Source organism: Suncus etruscus, chromosome 5 (assembly GCF_024139225.1).
Source record: "Suncus etruscus isolate mSunEtr1 chromosome 5, mSunEtr1.pri.cur, whole genome shotgun sequence".
NCBI classification, from domain to species: domain Eukaryota; kingdom Metazoa; phylum Chordata; class Mammalia; order Eulipotyphla; family Soricidae; genus Suncus; species Suncus etruscus.
The window spans coordinates 20011740-20030384 of NC_064852.1; the positions used below are offsets into that span (position 1 = coordinate 20011740).

Sequence of the window (18645 nt, forward strand, 5' to 3'; positions counted from 1 at the left end):
TTTGTATGCGTGTATATGCACGTGTGTTTGTTTGTGCATGGATTTGTAAGTGTGTGTGTGTATCTGATGTCTCATCCCATCCCACTGTGGCTTCTGCAATGTAGGTTCTCGCAAAACAGATTGTAGGGTGGGATCTACGTCAACTACCTAGTGTTTGGCCCTTGCCACAAGTCACAGAGTGGAGGCTCAGCACCCTAGAATGAAGGACCTTGCCTGGCCTTAGTGACTGCAGCTCCCCAAAGGGATAGGGCTGAGTTGGGTCCCACCCAGCCCAACAGGCCAATGCAATACTATGTGGCCGCTGAATCATAAGCTCTGGGGGTCAAAGGTGAGGCTGCAGGTCCTGGCTTGAGTCAGCTCTATGTGTAAAAGGCCAAGCCAACAGCCACCACCCCACTAATGTCACAGGGACAGAGACTGTATGTAACCCACAAAAGGCATCTCCACTCCTGGGAGCACCTGGCCAGGCCCCGTGAGATGCTGGTTGACTCCCTTACACACTGCTGGGCCACAGGGCACAGTGATGATTTTTGTGGGAAACTGGTCAGTCCCAGGCACAGAGGGGAGTTCCTTGGTACACTGGTACATTCTTGGCACGCTACTGTGGCATCCTGGTGAGTCCAGGCTCAGTCAGGCTGATGGAGGTCACAGCTCAGGCTTTGTGGGGTTCTAGGATTATATTAAGGGTGAGCTGAGGGGCCGGAGAGATAGCATGGAGGTAAGGCTTTGCCTTTCATGCAGAAGGTCATTGGTTGGAATCCCAGCATCCCATATGGTCCCCTGAGCCTGGCAGGAGTGATTTCTGAGCATAAAGCAGGGTGTGACCCCAAAACAAAAAACAAACAAACAAACAAACAAAAAGGGTGAGCTGCAAAGTGAACTGAATCTCTGGTCAGCCAGAAACTAGAATTCCTAGGATCCTCGCTTGAATGAATCTTTGCCCTCCAGAAGGGCAAAGATAAAAAGTGGGGGCCACCACAGATGCCCATAAAAGGGTAAGGGAAATGTGCCAGCAGAAAAGCGAGCTGAATGTTGTTCCTGCGACACTAGTTGCTTCTAATCAGATCACACCCAGGTCTTGCTGTTAATTTGTTTTCCAGCCCTGTTGGGATCTCTTTTCCGAGCGTCTGTATCTGGGCGCCCCGTTTCCATTCTTCATTTTATTCCCGTGCTTCTGAATAATTCACACACGCCAAATTGCTTCCATCTCCTCTAGCTGCGGGGGTGGAGAGACGGAGGTGTCTGCTGTGTCTCCCCATCTCCCCAGCTGCAGAAGCAAAAGAAAAGAAAGCGGGGAAAGCAGCCCCCATGGTCCCTCCCTGAGGACCTCAGGCTTCTGGGGGGTCCTCTCTATGGATGTGGCTCTCAGCAGGAGGGCAGGACCTCAGACCCAGCATGGTGTCCACATGAACGGTGGTATCAGGACCAGGGTGAGGGTGCTGGGGAATAGCTGCTCCTGGGCAACACCCACATTGGTTCTGGGAGGGTCATTGGTGCTTTGGGAGTGTGAGGAGTGTACCCCACATTCCCCATACCAGGAGATCAACCCTGTGTCAAGGGCTGAGCTGGTCCTCTCCTGAGCATGGACATGGACTGTCCCACTTCATCCCCAGGATGAGATGCTGGAGGCAGCCATGAGGTTCAAGGTTTGGGCCCTGTGAGGTTTCCTTTCAGCACACAGGCTACTTCTAACATGAGGTGGGACCAGCCTTCACCCCCCACCACCCCTAGGACCCTGCATGTCACTGGGCTCCCCTGTCATATTAAGTATTAATTATAAAGTCCTTGATAATGGAAGGAGTGGATGGATAAATGGTGCATGCCAGGCCGACTCCATGCACCACCTAGGACTCTATAATTAATATTTAACACAACACCCCCCCCACTCTGATCTTCTTTCCTCCCCCCAGGATGAGGAACAACCCGGGAGCTCGCCCTCACCAAAGTTACTGGATGGGGTTACGCCAGCACCCTGCACCCACCAGGACAGCCCCTGCCCTTGACACCCTGTGGCCACCTCACCCTGATGTCCTGCCCCGCTACCTCCTGTCTCCACCCTCCTGCCACCATTCCCCCCCCCCCCACCTCCCCAATCTCCACCCCAGGCAACCAAGCACCACTTACCTGGTGGAATTGACCTTCTCTCCTTCACTCACCACAGCACCTTGCACTGCTCAGGGATCGTGGACAAGAAAAGCCTCCTGTTGTGCTCAGGAATGTGTGTCCCCTGCCAGGTACATTGTTGGGGGCATTGTTGAAGGCTCAGTTGGAAGCTGCCAGATTCTTTTTTATGATTTTTTTTTTGGTTTGATTTTGCTTTTATTTTTGTTTTTGGGTCACACCGAGCCATACTCACTCAGGAATAACTCCTAGTAAGCTCAAGGGGATCCTATGGGACTCTGGGACTAAAATCCAGTCTCCCACATAGACAATATTATCTCTGGTCATATCACTGGTGGCAGGTACCCTCCCCACTGTCCTATCCCTCCAGCCCTCGATAGATTTTTGTTTGTTTGTTTGTTTTGTTTTGGGGCCACTCCTAGCAGTGCTCAGGGCTTACACTTGGCTCTGCACTCAGAAATCACTCCAGGTGAGCTTGGGAGACGCTATAGGATGCCAGAAATTGAACCCTAGTTGGATCTGTGTAAGGCAAATGTCCTCCCCACTGTGCTCCTGCTCTCGATGTTTTTGTTCTGGATGGAAGCAAGTGTTGATCTCTGCCCGTGACCTGGAACCTCCAGAGCAACTTCTGGCATTGATTGTCTCTGTCTCTTACCAGGTCAAGGATGGTGGTGGGTTCAGCTTAAAGTTGGCATGCAGATGCGTGCAGCACTGAGCCTAGAGTGATGGCATCAGTGCCAGGCCACCGAGCAAGTGTGGAAGGTGAATTGGGGCTGGAGACACGGCTGTGGCCTCTGATGAGGATTTTCTTCTCTCTTGGCTTTGTCATCCCCAACCTCATGGGGACTACAGCAGCACCTCTGGACAAGGTGGCAGCCCAGACATGAGGGGTTGGGGTGGTAATGGTCCTTCCCTCTGGTGAGGTTGGACATTGCGGCAGATGTGCGACCTCAGGAACAGGGTCATGAGGAAGCTATGGAAGCTTCTCAGCACTGCTGAATTCACATTGGCCCCACTGCTTGAGACTTTGCATGAGTCCTGGAAAAAGCACTGGGCAGGGCTTTGCATGTGAGCCCAAAAGTGCTATGTATTAAGTCTTTTTTTTTAGGGGGGTCACACCCGGCAGCACTTAGGGTTTACTCCTGGCTCTACGCTCAGAAATTGTCCCCGGCAGGCTCAGGGGACCATATGGGATGCCAGGATTTGAACCAACGTCCTTCTGCATGCAAGTCAAACGCCTTACCGCTGTGCTATCTCTCTGGCCCCAGTAAGTCTTTTTTGGGGGAAGGAGACATCCCACCTGGCAATGCTCAGCGGTTACCCCTGGCTCTGCACTCAGGTATCACTCCTGAAGCCCATATGGGATTCTGGGGGACTGAACCAGGGTCAGCAGCATGCAAGGCAAGATCTCTTTCTGCTGTGCTATTACTCTGGCCCGATTAGTGAGTCTTTTTGTTTGTTTTATTTGGGGGAGGGGAGAAGGCCCTCCCAGCAGTGCTCAGGGCTTCCTCTTGGCTCTGTGCTCAGAAATTACCCATGGCAGGCTTGGAAGACCATATGGGATGCCAGAGATCCAAAACCTGTGTCAGGTGTGTGCAAGGCAAACGCCCTCCCTGCTGTGCTATTCTTCAGCTCAGGATCTGCAATTTGGCCTTTGATGAACTTCCAGGATCCTCAGTTGGAATGAGGAACTCCACCATTCACCAGGGCAGGATGCAGGAATCTGGGAGGCCAAGTTGAAACCAGCAGCAAAGGAGGCACCTCCTCCTGTGACCTCATTTCCAGCCTGTGCAGGGAAACGATCAATACTGAAAGGACTGTCTCTTTCTGGAGAGGTTACAGGGACAGGCCTGGCTCAGCCCTCCCGGGGAGGGGGGGGGCAGGTGGAGGCCTCCCCCACTTCCTGGAAATGGCCTATTAGAGGCATTTGTATGAGAGGCACCCAGGAATCAGCAGGAATCCAGGCCTGGATCTGACACAGTGGGGTTTTGGCCAGGGCGGGTGGTGCCAACGAGGACAGCAGGCACCTGTGTAGGCACAGTCATGTCCTGAGGTGACTCCCATAGCTGCAAGATCCAGGCAGAGGAGCAGGCCCACCTGGGGTACCCTGGGACCCACAAAGTCAGTAAGCATGATGTCTGGGGCTTCAGCTGGCCAAGAGGTCCCCCCACAGCTCCACTGCGTCGCTCAAAGTTCTAGGGTCAGGCTGACTGTCCCTGACCTCCTCCAGGAGCTTCTGTCACAGGCCAGCAGGGCTCATCGGAACTTGGAAGGAGGAGGCTCCCTGAGAATAGATGGGGCTGAGGAGTAGCCGCAAAGTATGTTCACAGACACATCAGGGCCTGCAGGGATTCTGTGCCCATGCAGTACTACAGCTGCCAGTGTGTACATACACGTCAGTGGACACGTACACACATGTCCCGGTATGTAGACGGTACATATAAATACATGCGACTTCCATATGTGCGAGGAGACAGGTGCCTGTGTAACTCTGCCTATCTCATATGCAGACACATGTTCAGAATATGTGGAATAGGCAATATACACATGTTCAGGATTGTGTGTGTGAGTGTGTGTGTGTGTGCGTATGCATGCTCATGTTGCTGTGGTGAGCATGCCTGAGTCAGCAAGGTGGAGACCGAGGCCAGGCCCGCTCTTCCCTGAGCCTCTAGGACATCAGAACTGGACACTGGGCCTGGCATGGTGCCCCAGTCACTGCCCCACGCAGTGCCCGCTGCTCTGAGTCACGGCACAGAGGCTGCATGACAAGCCCGGGTCCTCGCTAGGCACACGGTAGGCCCTTCTGCTCCTGCTGAGCCGTGAATCAGTGCTATGATTCACATCCAGGATGCGCTGTCCATGCCAGAGCCACGGAGGGTCCAGGTGGGATCCAGCCTCCTTGTCACTGGGAGTCAGAGTTCAATGGGGGTGGGGGTGGGACCCCCCAAGGCTCATTCAGGAGTGCACAGTGCTCAGGACTCGCTTCATCAGAAGCTGCTTTTGGTGCTAGAGTGATAGGATATTGGGGAGGGTGCTTGCATGGCACATGGCTGGCCTGGATTTGATCTCCGGCATCCAGCATGAATCCCCTGTATGCCAACAGGAGTGATTCCTGAACGCAGAGCCAGGAGTCCACCCTGAGCACCGCAGGGTCTCAGAATAAGTGTTTGCGTTCTGCCACAATAGCTGAGGTGATGGCGGCTTTATAGCAGGGCCTGAGAGCTGGTCAGGATGGCTGGAGTCTGGCTGTCACATGAACAGCTAATGTCATGTTTACGGGCAGGAGCGTCAAGTCTGTCAGGCCTGCCAGGCCCCTCCTGCTCTGCCAGTGGAGGGTGTCGGGGTGTCTGTGGGGTTCAGGCTATCTCACTCCCAGCTAACGAGGCTCTAATTTAGGAAAAACCCCCTTTCCAGGGACCTGGCACCTTGGTTTGGTTCGGCATCCCTAAGTTCTGTGCCGGCAGGAAGCAGGTGTTGGCAGGAACCAGGAAACGTGATGTTCTGCGAAGGGGTGTTTTTTGGGGTATTTTGAGCTTGGCGAACAACACAACCCCCAGATCAGAAAGAACATGAGGGGTGTGAAAAGCACAGAGGTGGAGACAGCAGGAAAACATGGGGGGCTCTAGGAAATGAGAGTGCAGAGGATGGTGGTGGGGAGGGTCCCCTAAGTCTGTATGTTGGAGAGGTGGTAATGATCCATGGGCAAGGGCAGACAGGTAGACCAAGGTGGCCAGGTAGGCAATGCCAGGCGGAGTGAGAATCAGGGAGGGTGCCAGGGTCTGCCCTATGGCTCGGGTGTCAGTAATGCCCACTGGAGCATTACTGGCCCCTCTGAGAGGGGCCAGGGGGCTTCTTGTTTCTGGCCCACAAGGAGGTGGGAGGCAGGGATTGACTTTGTGTGCTCAGGTCAAGGTTCAGACCCAGGATCTGGGACCCCTGTGGAATGGGACAATGTTTTGAGTCTTTCTCAGCTGCCCCTAAAAGTGATGCACCCCCAATTCTGCCCCACACATCAGTACCCCCTAGATACTCTCATCATCCCCCGACATCAATCCCTCTCCAAACTGCTCAAAGCCACTACTCATTTTCCTTGTGGGCACCAAGAGTGGACACTAGGCTGCCCACCCCCACCTGGCCTGACTGAACTGCGTCATTGGCACTTGGCTGCCCCTAGAAGTACTAACTGCCCGATCAGGGTCTCCATAGGACACTTTTTTTTTTTTTTTTGGTTTTTGGGTCACACCCGGTAACGCTCAGGGGTTACTCCTGGCTATGCACTCAGAAGTTGCTCCTGGCTTGGGGGAGCATATGGGACACCGGGGGATCAAACCGCGGTCCGTCCAAGGCTAGCGCAGGCAAGGCAGGCACCTTACCTTTAGCGCCACCGCCCGGCCCCTCCATAGGACACTTCTATGCCCCACCAGCTAGCTAGCTTTGAGCTCTGCCCTGCTTTCCACCTGCCTACCTGGGAATGATGCCCTGGAACAGTGGCACAGGTCAGTCTTATTAGGATGGGACATGGACAGAACCTTCCCTGGCCTACACAGACTCCTGAATTTGTCCATCCTGAGAGGTCTCAGGCTCATAGGGCTCCTCTGTCCTAGTGCTAGGGGCAGCATTCCAACTTGGGCAGGGTCCCAGTCCCTCTGCATCATGTGAGGTGGCCACGAGCTTCCCTGCCCACTTGCCTGTCTGCACACTGGGTCCCTGCATGCACCCAGACACATTGTAAGTGGCAATGGGTATCTGACCCAGACCCCTTGGAGAGCCTGAAGGGGCACAGTGGGGAAGGAGTTCGAGGGTGTCCAAGGTTCACCTTCAGGTAGGTGACCTCTGCTGTCTCAGGGCTCTGATTGGCGACGCCAAAGACCCAGGGGACAAAAGAGTGCAGTAAACCCCCCCCCCATCCTGGGTATTGGTCTCCACCCATGTTTCCCTGATTTCTAAATGCAGAGCCAGGAGTAACCCCTGAGTGCCCATGGGTATGCCCAAAAACCAATCAATCAATCAATCAATAAAGTTTTAAAAAATTAATAAAATAAAATAAAATCCCCGAGAAGTAAGGAGTGAGGCAGAAATGTCTCCTGGTATTTTTATTGTTCCTTAGGTAACTGGAAAGTACAGATTCCTTCTTTTGTACTTAAAAAAAAAAAAAACCAACAACAATAAAACAACAAAACAAAACAAAAAAAACAGCAAAAAACCAACAAACAAGTCCTCTGTACAGGCAGTTGCTTCAGGAACGTTCCATTTCCCAGATAAGCCCTTCCTGTTTGCCAGATGCGTTTTGAAAAGTTGAACAAGAAGAGAATCATTCCCGGGATCCTATGAGGGGGCTGGGGTTCACTCTAAGGGGCTCAACATGGGTCTATCCCTTCTTTTTTTTTTTTTTTTTTTTTTTTCCTTTATTTGTGAGACAAAGACCCGGAACTGACGAACCAGAACTAGGGCACCTACTTTCACCACGCATGTGGCACTCACTGTACGGGGGTCACCACCTGGGGACAACAGACAGACACTGCACGATCTATCTAGAGGGGAACAGGAGCTCAAACCACGGGGCGCCAGACACCGTCCATGCCACACTCTGCCCACTGCTGGGGCGGCGCTGGACGCAGCTCCGTGGACTACTGGGGTGGGTTTGGGAGAAGGGGATCGTGGGGGACTCAGCACAGTTCATCTAAGACACAACACGTACTGGGGTTCGAGGGACACTATCTAGGCGGCCCAGGGGCCCCACTGCACACCACAGTCACCTCCGGCGGCGCAGGCCGGAATCAAGGGGTCTCCATGCGATGCTAACAGCAGGGTTGATTTTTTTTAATTTTGGGGGGAGTTGGTGGGGAGGAATCAACAGTCAGTGCCTTGCTTCTTAGGACGATATTTTATCAGAAAGGGGCTGGGAGGGGGCGCACCGGGGATGGGGCAGGAGCCCTGGACTGCAGTTCCAGCTGCAAAAAAAATGGGGTTTCATTCCCTAACGATCACCTCCAGTCTTGACCAGAGACCCGGGGGTGGGAAGGGGGAAGGGCAAGGCGGGAGACCCATGTGGGGTCCACACTGCTGCCTGGTGCCTGGGGTAGCAGGATGGTCCTCGGGCGGGCGGAGGGGTGCCCCTTCCACCCCACCTCCCCACACTCCACTTCCACATCCCCACTTGGTAGCAGGGGCCGCTACAACTCATCGGAGCGAATGACATGGAAGAGGGTGACGTTGTAGAGGATCTGGTGGCCGTTGTTCCAGGCATACAGGGCCCGGTCCTTGGGGTTATAGTCCAGCATGGAGATGTGTGAGTACTTGTTCTGGAAGGGGATGTCGATGTACTCGTAGGTGGACGCGTTGGTCTGGTAAGCGTAGTGCACCTTGGTGCCGCCCGAGTAGCCGTTGGTGACGTAGAGGGTCCCGCAGATGATGAAGGCCTCGCCTGCACTGCGCTTAGGGTAGCTGGTATTCCAGGTCTGCAGTACCTGCAGGGACACGGGGTCCAACTTGCTGATGACAATGTTGCCGGCGTTCTGGTTGGTGGCGTACACGGCCCACAGCCCGCTCTCGTCCACCATGAGGTCGATGTCTGAGTGGCCTCCCCACGCGTAGTGGTACATGTTGTTGTAGCCGGCGTAGTCCAGGCTGCGCGTCTTCAGGATGCTCTCAGTCTTGAGGTCGAAGCGGATGACGATGTGGCTCTGGAACTTGTTGAAGTAGATGGAGCCGTTGTAGACCACCTGGCCCGTGCCCGACCAGGGGTGTGGCAGCCGGTGGGACGTGAAGTTGTCCGTGGCCATGAAGTCCGCCATGGACTTGTATTCGCGCACGAAGCGGTTGTTGTGGTAGCCGTCCATGTACCACACCTGCGGGGGAGATTGAAGCGTCAGAGGCTCCACAGTGGGGGTGCAGACACCCCATGAACAGGGTGTGGGTAGAATGAACAGGAGGCCTCAGCAAGGCCCTGGTCTGCCTCCCAGCCCACAGGGTCTTTGTCCAAAGGGTTTGGGGTAAGAGAGAGAGAGAGAGAGAGAGAGAGAGAGAGAGAGAGAGAGAGAGACAGAGAGACAGAGAGAGACAGAGACAGAGACAGAGACAGAGACAGAGAGAGACAAAGAGAGAGACCGAGAGAGAGACAGAAAGAGAGACAGAGAGAAGCAGAGAGAGACAGAGAGAGAAGAAGAATACATGAGCAGGGAGGGTGGGTGAATAGCTGGGTGCCCTCACCTGCCCTTCTGAGCTATAGCCCCTTGGTATGGCCCCTCATTGGGGTCCAACAAACCCCCAAATAGGACTTTTGGGGAATGACTCCAGGTTGTGGGTAGGACTGATCTCGTGGCTGATTCCCTGTTCTTTCCTGTGTGGGCCTCTGATACCTCTTCCTAATGTCTGGGCAAGGAAGGGTTCCCCAGGTAGGCCAGCCAGCCAGAAGGCCTGACAGGGGTCCCAGGTGGGCAACCTCTGTCCCTGCCCCAGGTTCGTGGTGCCAAATCCTGCCAAGGTCACGGCCAGCGGGTGAGTGGGCGTCTGCACGGCCGCACTGAATCACCACCGGCTGGCAGCCAGACGGGCAGTAATTTGGCATTTGGGATATTTCGTGCGTCATCACTCGTCACCCCATGGAGGGGTGGCACTGCTGAAGAAGGTTTCAAGGAAGGAGCTTCCCGTTCCGAGTTTGGAGGTGCAGTGGGAGAGGAGAGGGGAGTTTGATTTCTTGGTGGCACACGCTTCTTCCTCCCCTGCAACATGGGAATATAGCAGAGGGTGGGGCAGCAGCAAGGGCACTGGCTGCAACCCAGGGCACACTGTGCTGGTCCCTTCCAGGCTCTCCGAGCTGTGAATGACCGAGCTGTTCAGAGAAGCCCCGGCTGGTTCTACACAATCCTCAGCTGCTCAGATGTCACTGCACCTGTGTATAATGAGATTCCCCCCCCCCCAATCCCTCCCAAAGGGTTTCACTAGAGGTTTTGTCACTTTTGTCACTATTCTGGGAGATGTGAGTTGAGGAGGGGGAGGATCAGGCCAGGAGAGTGGTCCCACCACCCAAACCTTCCCCACCTCACTCCACAGCCGGTTTCCTGCACCCTGGTGGGTTCACAGCTTCATGTGAGATCCAGTCCCATGAGCACTGATTTTAGAGTTCCCCTTTCTCCAAGAATTGCGCGCTGTGGGCAGGTGTAGATGATGTGGGTCCCATGCTGGCATCTTTCCGGGGGCACAGTGGGGAACTCAGGCCAAGGAGGGTTCTGGAAGCATCCCATTCTGCTAATGGGAGCAGTGGAAACGGTGTGGGACTACGAGGCACAGGGTGTGGGGGCTGTGCGGGCTGCGCAGCTTCCAGAGGTCCTGATCCCTACAGCGACCCAGGAGACTCAGCTAGAGGCCCACAGTTGGGGCCAGGAAAGGCCTCTTGTCCACCGGGTCCCATGTCCCACTCCTGGAGATGGTGCTGCTTGCCTCCTCCTCTCCCTACTGCCAGATCCCAGCAGATCATATTCCTGAGCAGCACCCCAGAACCCCGAACCTGCAGACTCTGAAGCTTCACACTAGGCCAGCACACTCTGGGGGCAGGGGCAGGGCTCTCCGGGATGGGGGCAGAGCGAATATTCTCTATGGCCTGAAATAATGCTCTGTAGGGTGGGGTCAGGGCTTTTTGGGGGTGTGGCCAGGAGTCTAGGGGTGGGGCCAAGGCTCTCTGGGTGGGACCAGGGCTTTTTGGGGGTGGAGCCACTGCTCACTGTGGGAGGAGCCAGTGTTCTCTGGAGGTGGAATCAGAGATGGGGTGGGGCCAGGAATTTCTGGGTCAGAACCAGGGCTCTCGGAGAGTAACCAGATTAAATAAAGCAGCCTAGTGGTTCTGGGTGTAGGGGAGGCTGTGGCTAAGGGTACCAGCTGCTCACTATGGGAGTGTGGGATGTGTGGGTATGGTTCAGCTGCCTCATTCACTTTTTCCTCTGTTCCCAGGAGACTGAACAACCCTTTATCTGAGCTCTGTCTCTACAGTTCTCATTCAACTACTTTGAATAGTGGTCTTGGAACCAAACTTTAAAAATAATCTGCTTTCTGGGGCCGGAGTGGTAGCACATTTGTAGGGTGTTTGCCTTGCAGCTGACCCAGGATGGATGCAGGTTTGATCCCCAGCATCCCAAGTGGTCCCCCAAGCCAGGGGGGATTTCTGAGCGCAGAGCCAGGAGTAACCTCTGAACGCCACCAGGTGTGGCCCAAATACCAAAAATAAATAAATAAGTAAATAAAAAATAAAAAATAGTCTGCTTTCTGGGGGCCGGAGCAGTAGCACAGCGGGAGGACATTTGCTTTGCACACAGCTGATCTGGGTTTGATCCCAGGCATCCCATATGGTTCCCCGAGCCTGTCAGGAGTAATTTCTGAGCACACAGCCAGGTGTAAAGCCTGAGTGCCATGTGGCCCAAAACTAAATAAAACATAATAATCTGATTTTTGTGTGTGTGTGGTTTTTGGGTCACACCCGGCAGTGCTCAGGGGATACTCCTGGCTCCATGCTCAGAAATTGCTCCTGGCAGTCACGGGGGACCATATGGGAAGCCAGGATTCGAACTGATGACCTTCTGCATGAAAGGCAAACGCCTTACCTCCATGCTATCTCTCCAGCCCCAATAATCTGATTTCTTACTATGTCGCCAACTTTAACTTCGATTTAACTTTAAGGCATGTGTGTGGGGCCAGAGAGTCACCGTGAGGGGATCCCACCAGGGTCCAGTCAACACCTCTGTCCCCCACATTTTCCCTAACATCCCCTGAGTAGACTCAGCATGGGAATTTCTGTCTGAACTGGTCCAGGCCCATATCTAGTGAAGTGAGCTCCTGGGACTCAAGTGGGGGTGGGGATGAGGAGAAATGCCAGCCTCTAGTGTCGGGAGGGGCACTTTCTGCCAAGGGCAGAGTCCCAGCTCCACCTCTGATAAGTGGATTCCCATCCCATGTTGTGGGCAGCGTGAGAAAGCATCAGGGCTCCTCTTTGTTGCCAGGGTACCTGTTCTCTCTTCTAGTGGGACTGTGACTTCCCCAGGGATGTAGACCAATGGTGGGCGCACAATCAGATGGGGGTGAGCCTCCTGTGGAGGCATAGCCTGACAGGGGCACATGAATCTGGCATGGACAGGGGTTCAGGTGCCTGATGCCCACAGCCCACGTGGCTGCTGACCAGAATTTCTGAGTAAAAACCTTGGAGTTGAACAAGGTCTGGCACCCAGCCCTCAAGCACTCCTGGACCAAGCGGGCAGGGAGAAGGCTGCTGGGCCCATGGGAACCGAGAGCTGCCGCTCTCTCTGAGGACTGTCCCCCAACCCCCCCCACCTCCCCGCCCCACCCTCTGCTCTGTGCAGCAAGCTGGCATCGATCAGGGCTTTGTTGGGGTGAGTGTTACTTTTCTCCTGCCTGTACGACCAGGCTGAAAGGAGGTGCGGAGAAAGAAAATCAAATACTTCTCCTTTGGATCAAGGGCAGGATTCAAACGGTTCACTTCCTGGCTGGAAGCTGAGGCGGCCATGCTGGGGAGGCCCCACCAGCTGCCCTCTTCTGACTCTCCCCGCCCCCTATATCCTCCTGCTTTTCCCTCAGGCTCTGTCCATCAGCAGAGCCTCCTCTCCTGGAAGGTGATGGAGTCATCAGGCAGAAAATAGCTATCTAATTAGGAGAAGCATCCATCACCACCCGGACAGCTTTGCCAACACCCTCACCGCGCCCGCCGCCCGTGGGAGTGAGCAGCTGGGGCTGGTGGGAGCCCCAGTATCACACGAGGAATCAGGAAAAGGAGCAAAGACCAGCTCATGGGAGCTCTGGGCCACAATCAGGTCTGCGGATTGCCTCTGTAGCCCCAAGGCACCCCCAGACGCTGCCTAGGTTTAGCAGAGTGCTCAGTGGGCAAGCACTGCTGGTAGGAGGGGGAATAGCCTTTTGTGGGGGCCATTCTTGGGGGGCTACCCTGTGGGGCCTGCAGACGTTGCTTAATAAAACAGGGACCCTTTCATCAATCCCCTGATGCTATGAAAGTGAATGGGAGTGCCCAGGATGTCCACCGTCCCTCAGGGCCTGAGCCGGCTCTGCCTGGGACTTCGCTGCCAGGTTTGATTTCTGCAATGTTGGCACAACATCTGTGGGGAGCACGAGACAACCCAAACTGGGAACTGAGGAGGGCGTTCTGGAGGACAACACGGAGAGTGACTGACTGGTTGTCAAGAAATTTGCTGTCACCACACAGGACAGAAAGCCCAAACACCCGAAATGCCAGCCAACAGAATGGGTCAGACAAATTCCATTAGGCCCGCTGAGCCCTGCCCACCAGGCCCCGCCCCAATGCCACACCCACAACATAATTTTATGATGACCACGCCCACCAAAGGTCCACCCCTGGAGACCACACCTATGACCTGTCTCAAGGTGACCCGTCCACCCAGGTCACACCCCCAGACCCCCACCTCCTTGGTTTCCAGGGGTCTCTTCTATGCCCCTCATCTACTCTGGGAGGAAGGGCTAAGAAAGCCTGTTCTATAGCTTAGGATGGCAAAAACCTGAAGTCCTGAGATCCAGAAAAGCATCTAGAAAGCTCTGTCATCAAGAGGTAAAAGGCACATGCCCTTCCTGCTTCATAAGCAGGTGCCATGCTGCTCATCTGCACATAAGACAGGTGTGCCTCCCAGGCACAGCCAGACCTCAGCTTTCCTTTGTTCCCCCCACCTCCGCTCTCCTCACCCCTTTAATGCTCTCTCCCTGGCAATCTCCTTGTAGTCAGGCTCTTGCCTAAACCAACGGATTGAGGGTTTCATTAGCCAGGAAGAAGCAAAGAAAGGGCAAGTCAGCTTCTCTCTCCCTGAAGCAGGGGCCACCACGCATGCCCCACGGGGCACAACAGGGTCCCCCGCCCCAGCATTAGCACCCCAATCCTCCCAACTACAGATAGCTGTGTACTGCAAGAAAGTGGCCACTATGTTCCTCCCGTGCTCAGAAGCCAGGCCCAGTCCCAAACGTTGAGACACTCACCCTATTATCGCCTTCTGGAGCCAGAGGGTCCGTCATCCAGGACCCGAACCTCGATCCTGACGTCTTGATGGTCACAGGGTCGCTTATGCCTGTCAGCTTGCCACAGGCTGGAAGAGAATGTCCGGGGCACATGTGAGCAGGCCTGAGTCCAGGGCATGGAGCATGAGGCGATTTTGACCCCTCCACAGGGCAGGGGTCTCCACCGATAGTCTTGCGTCCCCTCGTGCTCAGACCGGACAGGATGTGGTCCAATGGGGGCTGGGAGCTGAGCCCAGGGGTTTGGGATCTACCTCCTGTGGGGGCCTGGTGTTGACCCAGCTGTACAGAGTGGCATTCTGAAGATGGTCGAGGGATGGGATGTTGTGTATGTGGAATGCTGGGGTGGCCTCAATACACACAACATGACAAGGTGTGGAGATCCTGAGTGACTCAGACACATGGCCAGAGGTACTGTCTCCCTTTGTGCTGCACCCACCATACCTCGTTCCATTACAGCTCTCGACACCTCATAGACATACATTCCCATCTGAAGGGATACCAGAGGGTGGACAGAAACCCCTGGCTTTGAGCCTTCAGGACTGCCCGTCCTTCCTGTCCAGGCCAGACTGAAACTGGCAGGGACTAAAGGGTCGTGGTATAAGACAGGTGCCCTCAATTAAAGTGTAGGGATAGGGCCCAGTCCCTCCGACCCCATGAACTAGGGTGCCCCCTCTCCAAATTGGAACTGGGTTGAGTCTGCTATTAGCTCCCACAAGGAAGATGCCCCAGCACAGCTCCCTCCCCCAGATGGGAGATTCTAAGGTATTAAGAAGGTCCAGGGACCACCTGATAGCAGAGCAGAGTAGGAAACAGGAAGTGTCCAGCCAGGACCTCCTCTCCCCACTATATCCCATAAAATATGCCCATGGCTGCCTCTGGCCTGTGTTCCACCATGGTTCAGACGGCTGCACCTGTCTGTCCTCAACGTGTCTCCACACATGTCCTTGCTCCTGTCTGTCCTCACCCACACCTGCCCAACTCTGGGCCCTGGGGCCTTCCCGGGGGCACAGGTGCTTTCTCTGCAGTCACAGCTCTGCAGGCTACCTGGGCCTGCTCCCCAGCTGCTACAGAACAGTGTGCGTGTGCGTGCGTGCGTGTGTGTGTGTGTGTGTGTGTGTGTGTGTGTGTGTGTGTGTGTGTGTGAGAGAGAGAGAGAGAGAGAGAGAGAGAGAGAGAGAGAGAGAGAGAGAGAAAGAAGCCTTATTGTACCTACAGTCTCTCCTATGTGGAAGGAGATGAGGCTCTAATATAAAGGCCCTCCTGCTCTCTACACTATGCCTCACGGGTGTGGGTGGACTTGGTGAGGGCCTGGCCAAGAGAAACAGGACCAATAATGACAGCAAGGTGGGGATCGTCCTTAACTAGGGTGGGCATGGGGGGAGGTTCAGCTGCTTCCTGTGAACTGGGGCACCTGAGGTCGGTGGTAAGGGGTACAACCTGGGTCCTGTGATCTTCCAGGGTCCTGCCTCACCAAAGGGGATCTTGAGGCAGGTCCTAAAAAAGTCCAGAACACAGCCCAAGGTGTCACAGCAGAGCACCTGGGTGCAATCTGTGGGCTCAGCCAAAGGCTGGGCAAAGCCCCCTGCAGGCCACCTCCCCAAGGACCAGACAGAGCTCCTCTCCCAGACAGGCCCAGCACCTCCTCTGGCTTTTGTCTTCCAGAAGCTGCCCTAGAGACTGTCCCTCCTTACCCACCTCAGTGTCCCACCTTCTGTCTTGTGCCCCATCTCTCGTCCCTGATGCCCTGGGGTCACATACTTCCAGGACACAGAAATGGCTCCAGGAAACTGAGGTTCCTGTACTGTCCAGGAGTGAACGAGTGAATAGTTTGTGCTCAGACAGTAGAGCCCTCAGACTCTGCTGGACCCTATCCTAGTGTCCAGTTATCCCAGCAGTGCCAGATGCAGCAAGGGTGGAGCCAACACCAGGGCTGGTGCTGAGAAGCCTGCAGGAGCCACACAGCCTGGGCCAAACTCTCCGGGGCCGGTGCCTTCTCCACCAGGCTGCCCTTCAGATTTGCAGCTCAGGGAAGGCAGGACGGGCATGGGCCTAGGGAGGGAGGTCACTGTCACTGTCACTGGGCCGAGGCAGAGTAGGTCGCAGGGCTGCTCTAGCTGGGCGCCTGCCCTGCTTGAGTCAGGAGCTATTTTTGGTTCTTGGTCCAGACGGTGCTGCCAAGACCTGAGGACTGAACTGACAGGAGCTAAAAAAGCCCAGGGCATTGCCTCAGTGTTCTCAGCTCGGAAAGTTCTCCAGTTTGGGACCTGGAGAAACCCTGGAGAGGGTGCTAAAAGAGGGGAGGGGAAAGGGGAAGGGAGGGAAAGGGAAGAGGGAGAGAGGTAAGGAAGGAGACCAGGGAGGAAAGAGGTGGGAAGAGGGGGAAGGGAGAAGGAGGTCTCTGGGGAGACATCAATGGGAAACCCCAAACACCAGGGTGGGTCTGCTTCAGGGCTAAGTGCTTTGTAGCACCTTCAGTCAGGCTGGACCCCCCTTGATCCCATCCTCCCTGGGTGTCCTCCCTGCCCCTCCCCCCTCTCCCCACTCCTCGAGACACCCCCTTGGTCCCTAACAGAAGACCCATGGCATGAAGGTGTGAACTCTGAACTCTGAAGGGAGCCGCAGAGGCACAGAGGGTGGACCCCTGAGGGGCCTCCTTAAGTGGACATGTCCTACTCCAATGTGGTCCAAGGCTGCTGCCCCATTTGGGAGACAGAGAAGGGAGACCACAGGGGTTCCTGGGCAGGGGGGTCTCAGTGGGCAGGACTTGGGTCCCTGCAAGTCTTCCTGGAGGGAAAGGGAATGGAGCTCTGCCCAGCCCCTCCAAGACAGTGTTCCAGACGTGGGGCTCCAGCAGAAAGGCTGGTTGGCAGTAGCAGGTGTGTGGGATCCTAGGCAAGGCCCTGGAGCAGGGGTGTTAGAATGGAAGCTGCTGGCAGGGGTTGTGGGATCTGTTTGTTGTTCTCAGGAACCATTAGCCATGTGGGCTTGAAGAGAATCTGAAGAACACCCCCAAAGACCTTCTCTGTTGTGATGCCAGAAAGAGTCCAGCACCCCATCACCAGGTCAAGGATGCATATTGGCTCCATATAGAACCCAGGCAGCCAGATGAGAACCCTGCCATCTGCCTCCCTGCTCAGCGCATCGAGACCAGCCTCCCTAGCGATCTACCAATGCTCAGGTCTGCCATTGGTTATTTGCCATTTGTCTCTTTCCTGCCTACTGATCCTTCCCTTCCACCAGTTATTTACCCAGTCATCTTTCCATTATCTGCCTATCCATCCGCCCACACCCACTAGACAAGTTCTATTTATTCACACACCTGCTTTCCCATCCATTCATCCACCTGCTCAAACTTTCATCCATACACTCATCATCCCTTACTCATTCACCCATCTATCTAGCTGCCTATCACCCACTCACTTATCTATACATGTACCCACCTATCTATTTATCCATCCACTTACTCATCCATTCACCCATTCATCTATCCATCCATCCATCCATCACTTGGCCACCCATTCATCCATTCATACATCCACCCATTCACCCATTCATTATTCACTAATCCATCTATACATCCACCCACTCAACATCTCCTATTCATCCATCCCTCTACCCATTCACCCCCTAACCCATCCAACCAACCCTCCATCCTCCACCCATCCATCCACCTGCACACCCACTCACCCACCCATCCATCCACCCATCCATATGTCCATCCATCCATGCACCCATTCATCCACCCATCCATTCATTCATCCATTCACCCATTCACCCACCCTTACAACTAACCCTCCATCCATCCACACATCCATCATCCACCTACCTATACCCATCCACCCATCTATATATCAATACATCCATGCACCCATTCACCCATGCACCCATTCATTCATCCATCCACCCACAAGCCCATCCATACATCTACACATCCACCTATCCATCCAATCACACATTCATCTATCCACCCACCCACTCATCCATCAACAAGATACCCAACTGCCCACTCAATGCCTACATATTCATCTAACATCCACTCACCAATTCATCCATTCACCCATTCATATTCACCTACTCATCCATTCATCTACCCACCATCCATCCACCATTACCACCCATTCATCCACCATTCATCCATGCTTTCATGCATCCACTGACCAGTCTATCTATCCATTCACCCATACATCTATACATCCACCTATCAATCTAGTCACACATTCATCTATCCACCTATCATTCATCCACCAACCATCTACCCAACTACCTACTCAACATCCACACATCCATTTATTCATCTACTCATTGATTCATCCATCCATCCACCATCCATAATCTATTATCATCTACCATCTACCTTCTATTCACCCATCATTCATCCATCCTTCTACCCACCCACCCACATGGGCATCCATCATCCATCCACCATCCATCCACCATCCACCCACCCACTCATCCATCTATCCATCCACCCATCAATCCATCCAT

At 54.5% G+C, this 18645-nt stretch overlaps 1 protein-coding gene across 2 annotated transcripts in view; it reads right to left on the bottom strand.

Moving 5' to 3' along the window:
* Nucleotides 1-7201: 7201 nt before the first annotated feature.
* The window catches only part of OLFM1 (olfactomedin 1), a 33988-nt gene continuing 22544 nt past the window's right edge, over nucleotides 7202-18645 (bottom strand). For both annotated transcript variants that reach the window (XM_049774045.1, XM_049774044.1), the window contains exons 5-6: nucleotides 14122-14228; nucleotides 7202-8969 (exon numbers count right to left, since the gene is read on the bottom strand). In XM_049774045.1, the coding sequence (XP_049630002.1) occupies nucleotides 8295-8969; nucleotides 14122-14228 (782 nt within the window). In that variant the 3' untranslated portion in view covers nucleotides 7202-8294. The remainder of the gene's footprint in view (nucleotides 8970-14121; nucleotides 14229-18645) is intronic.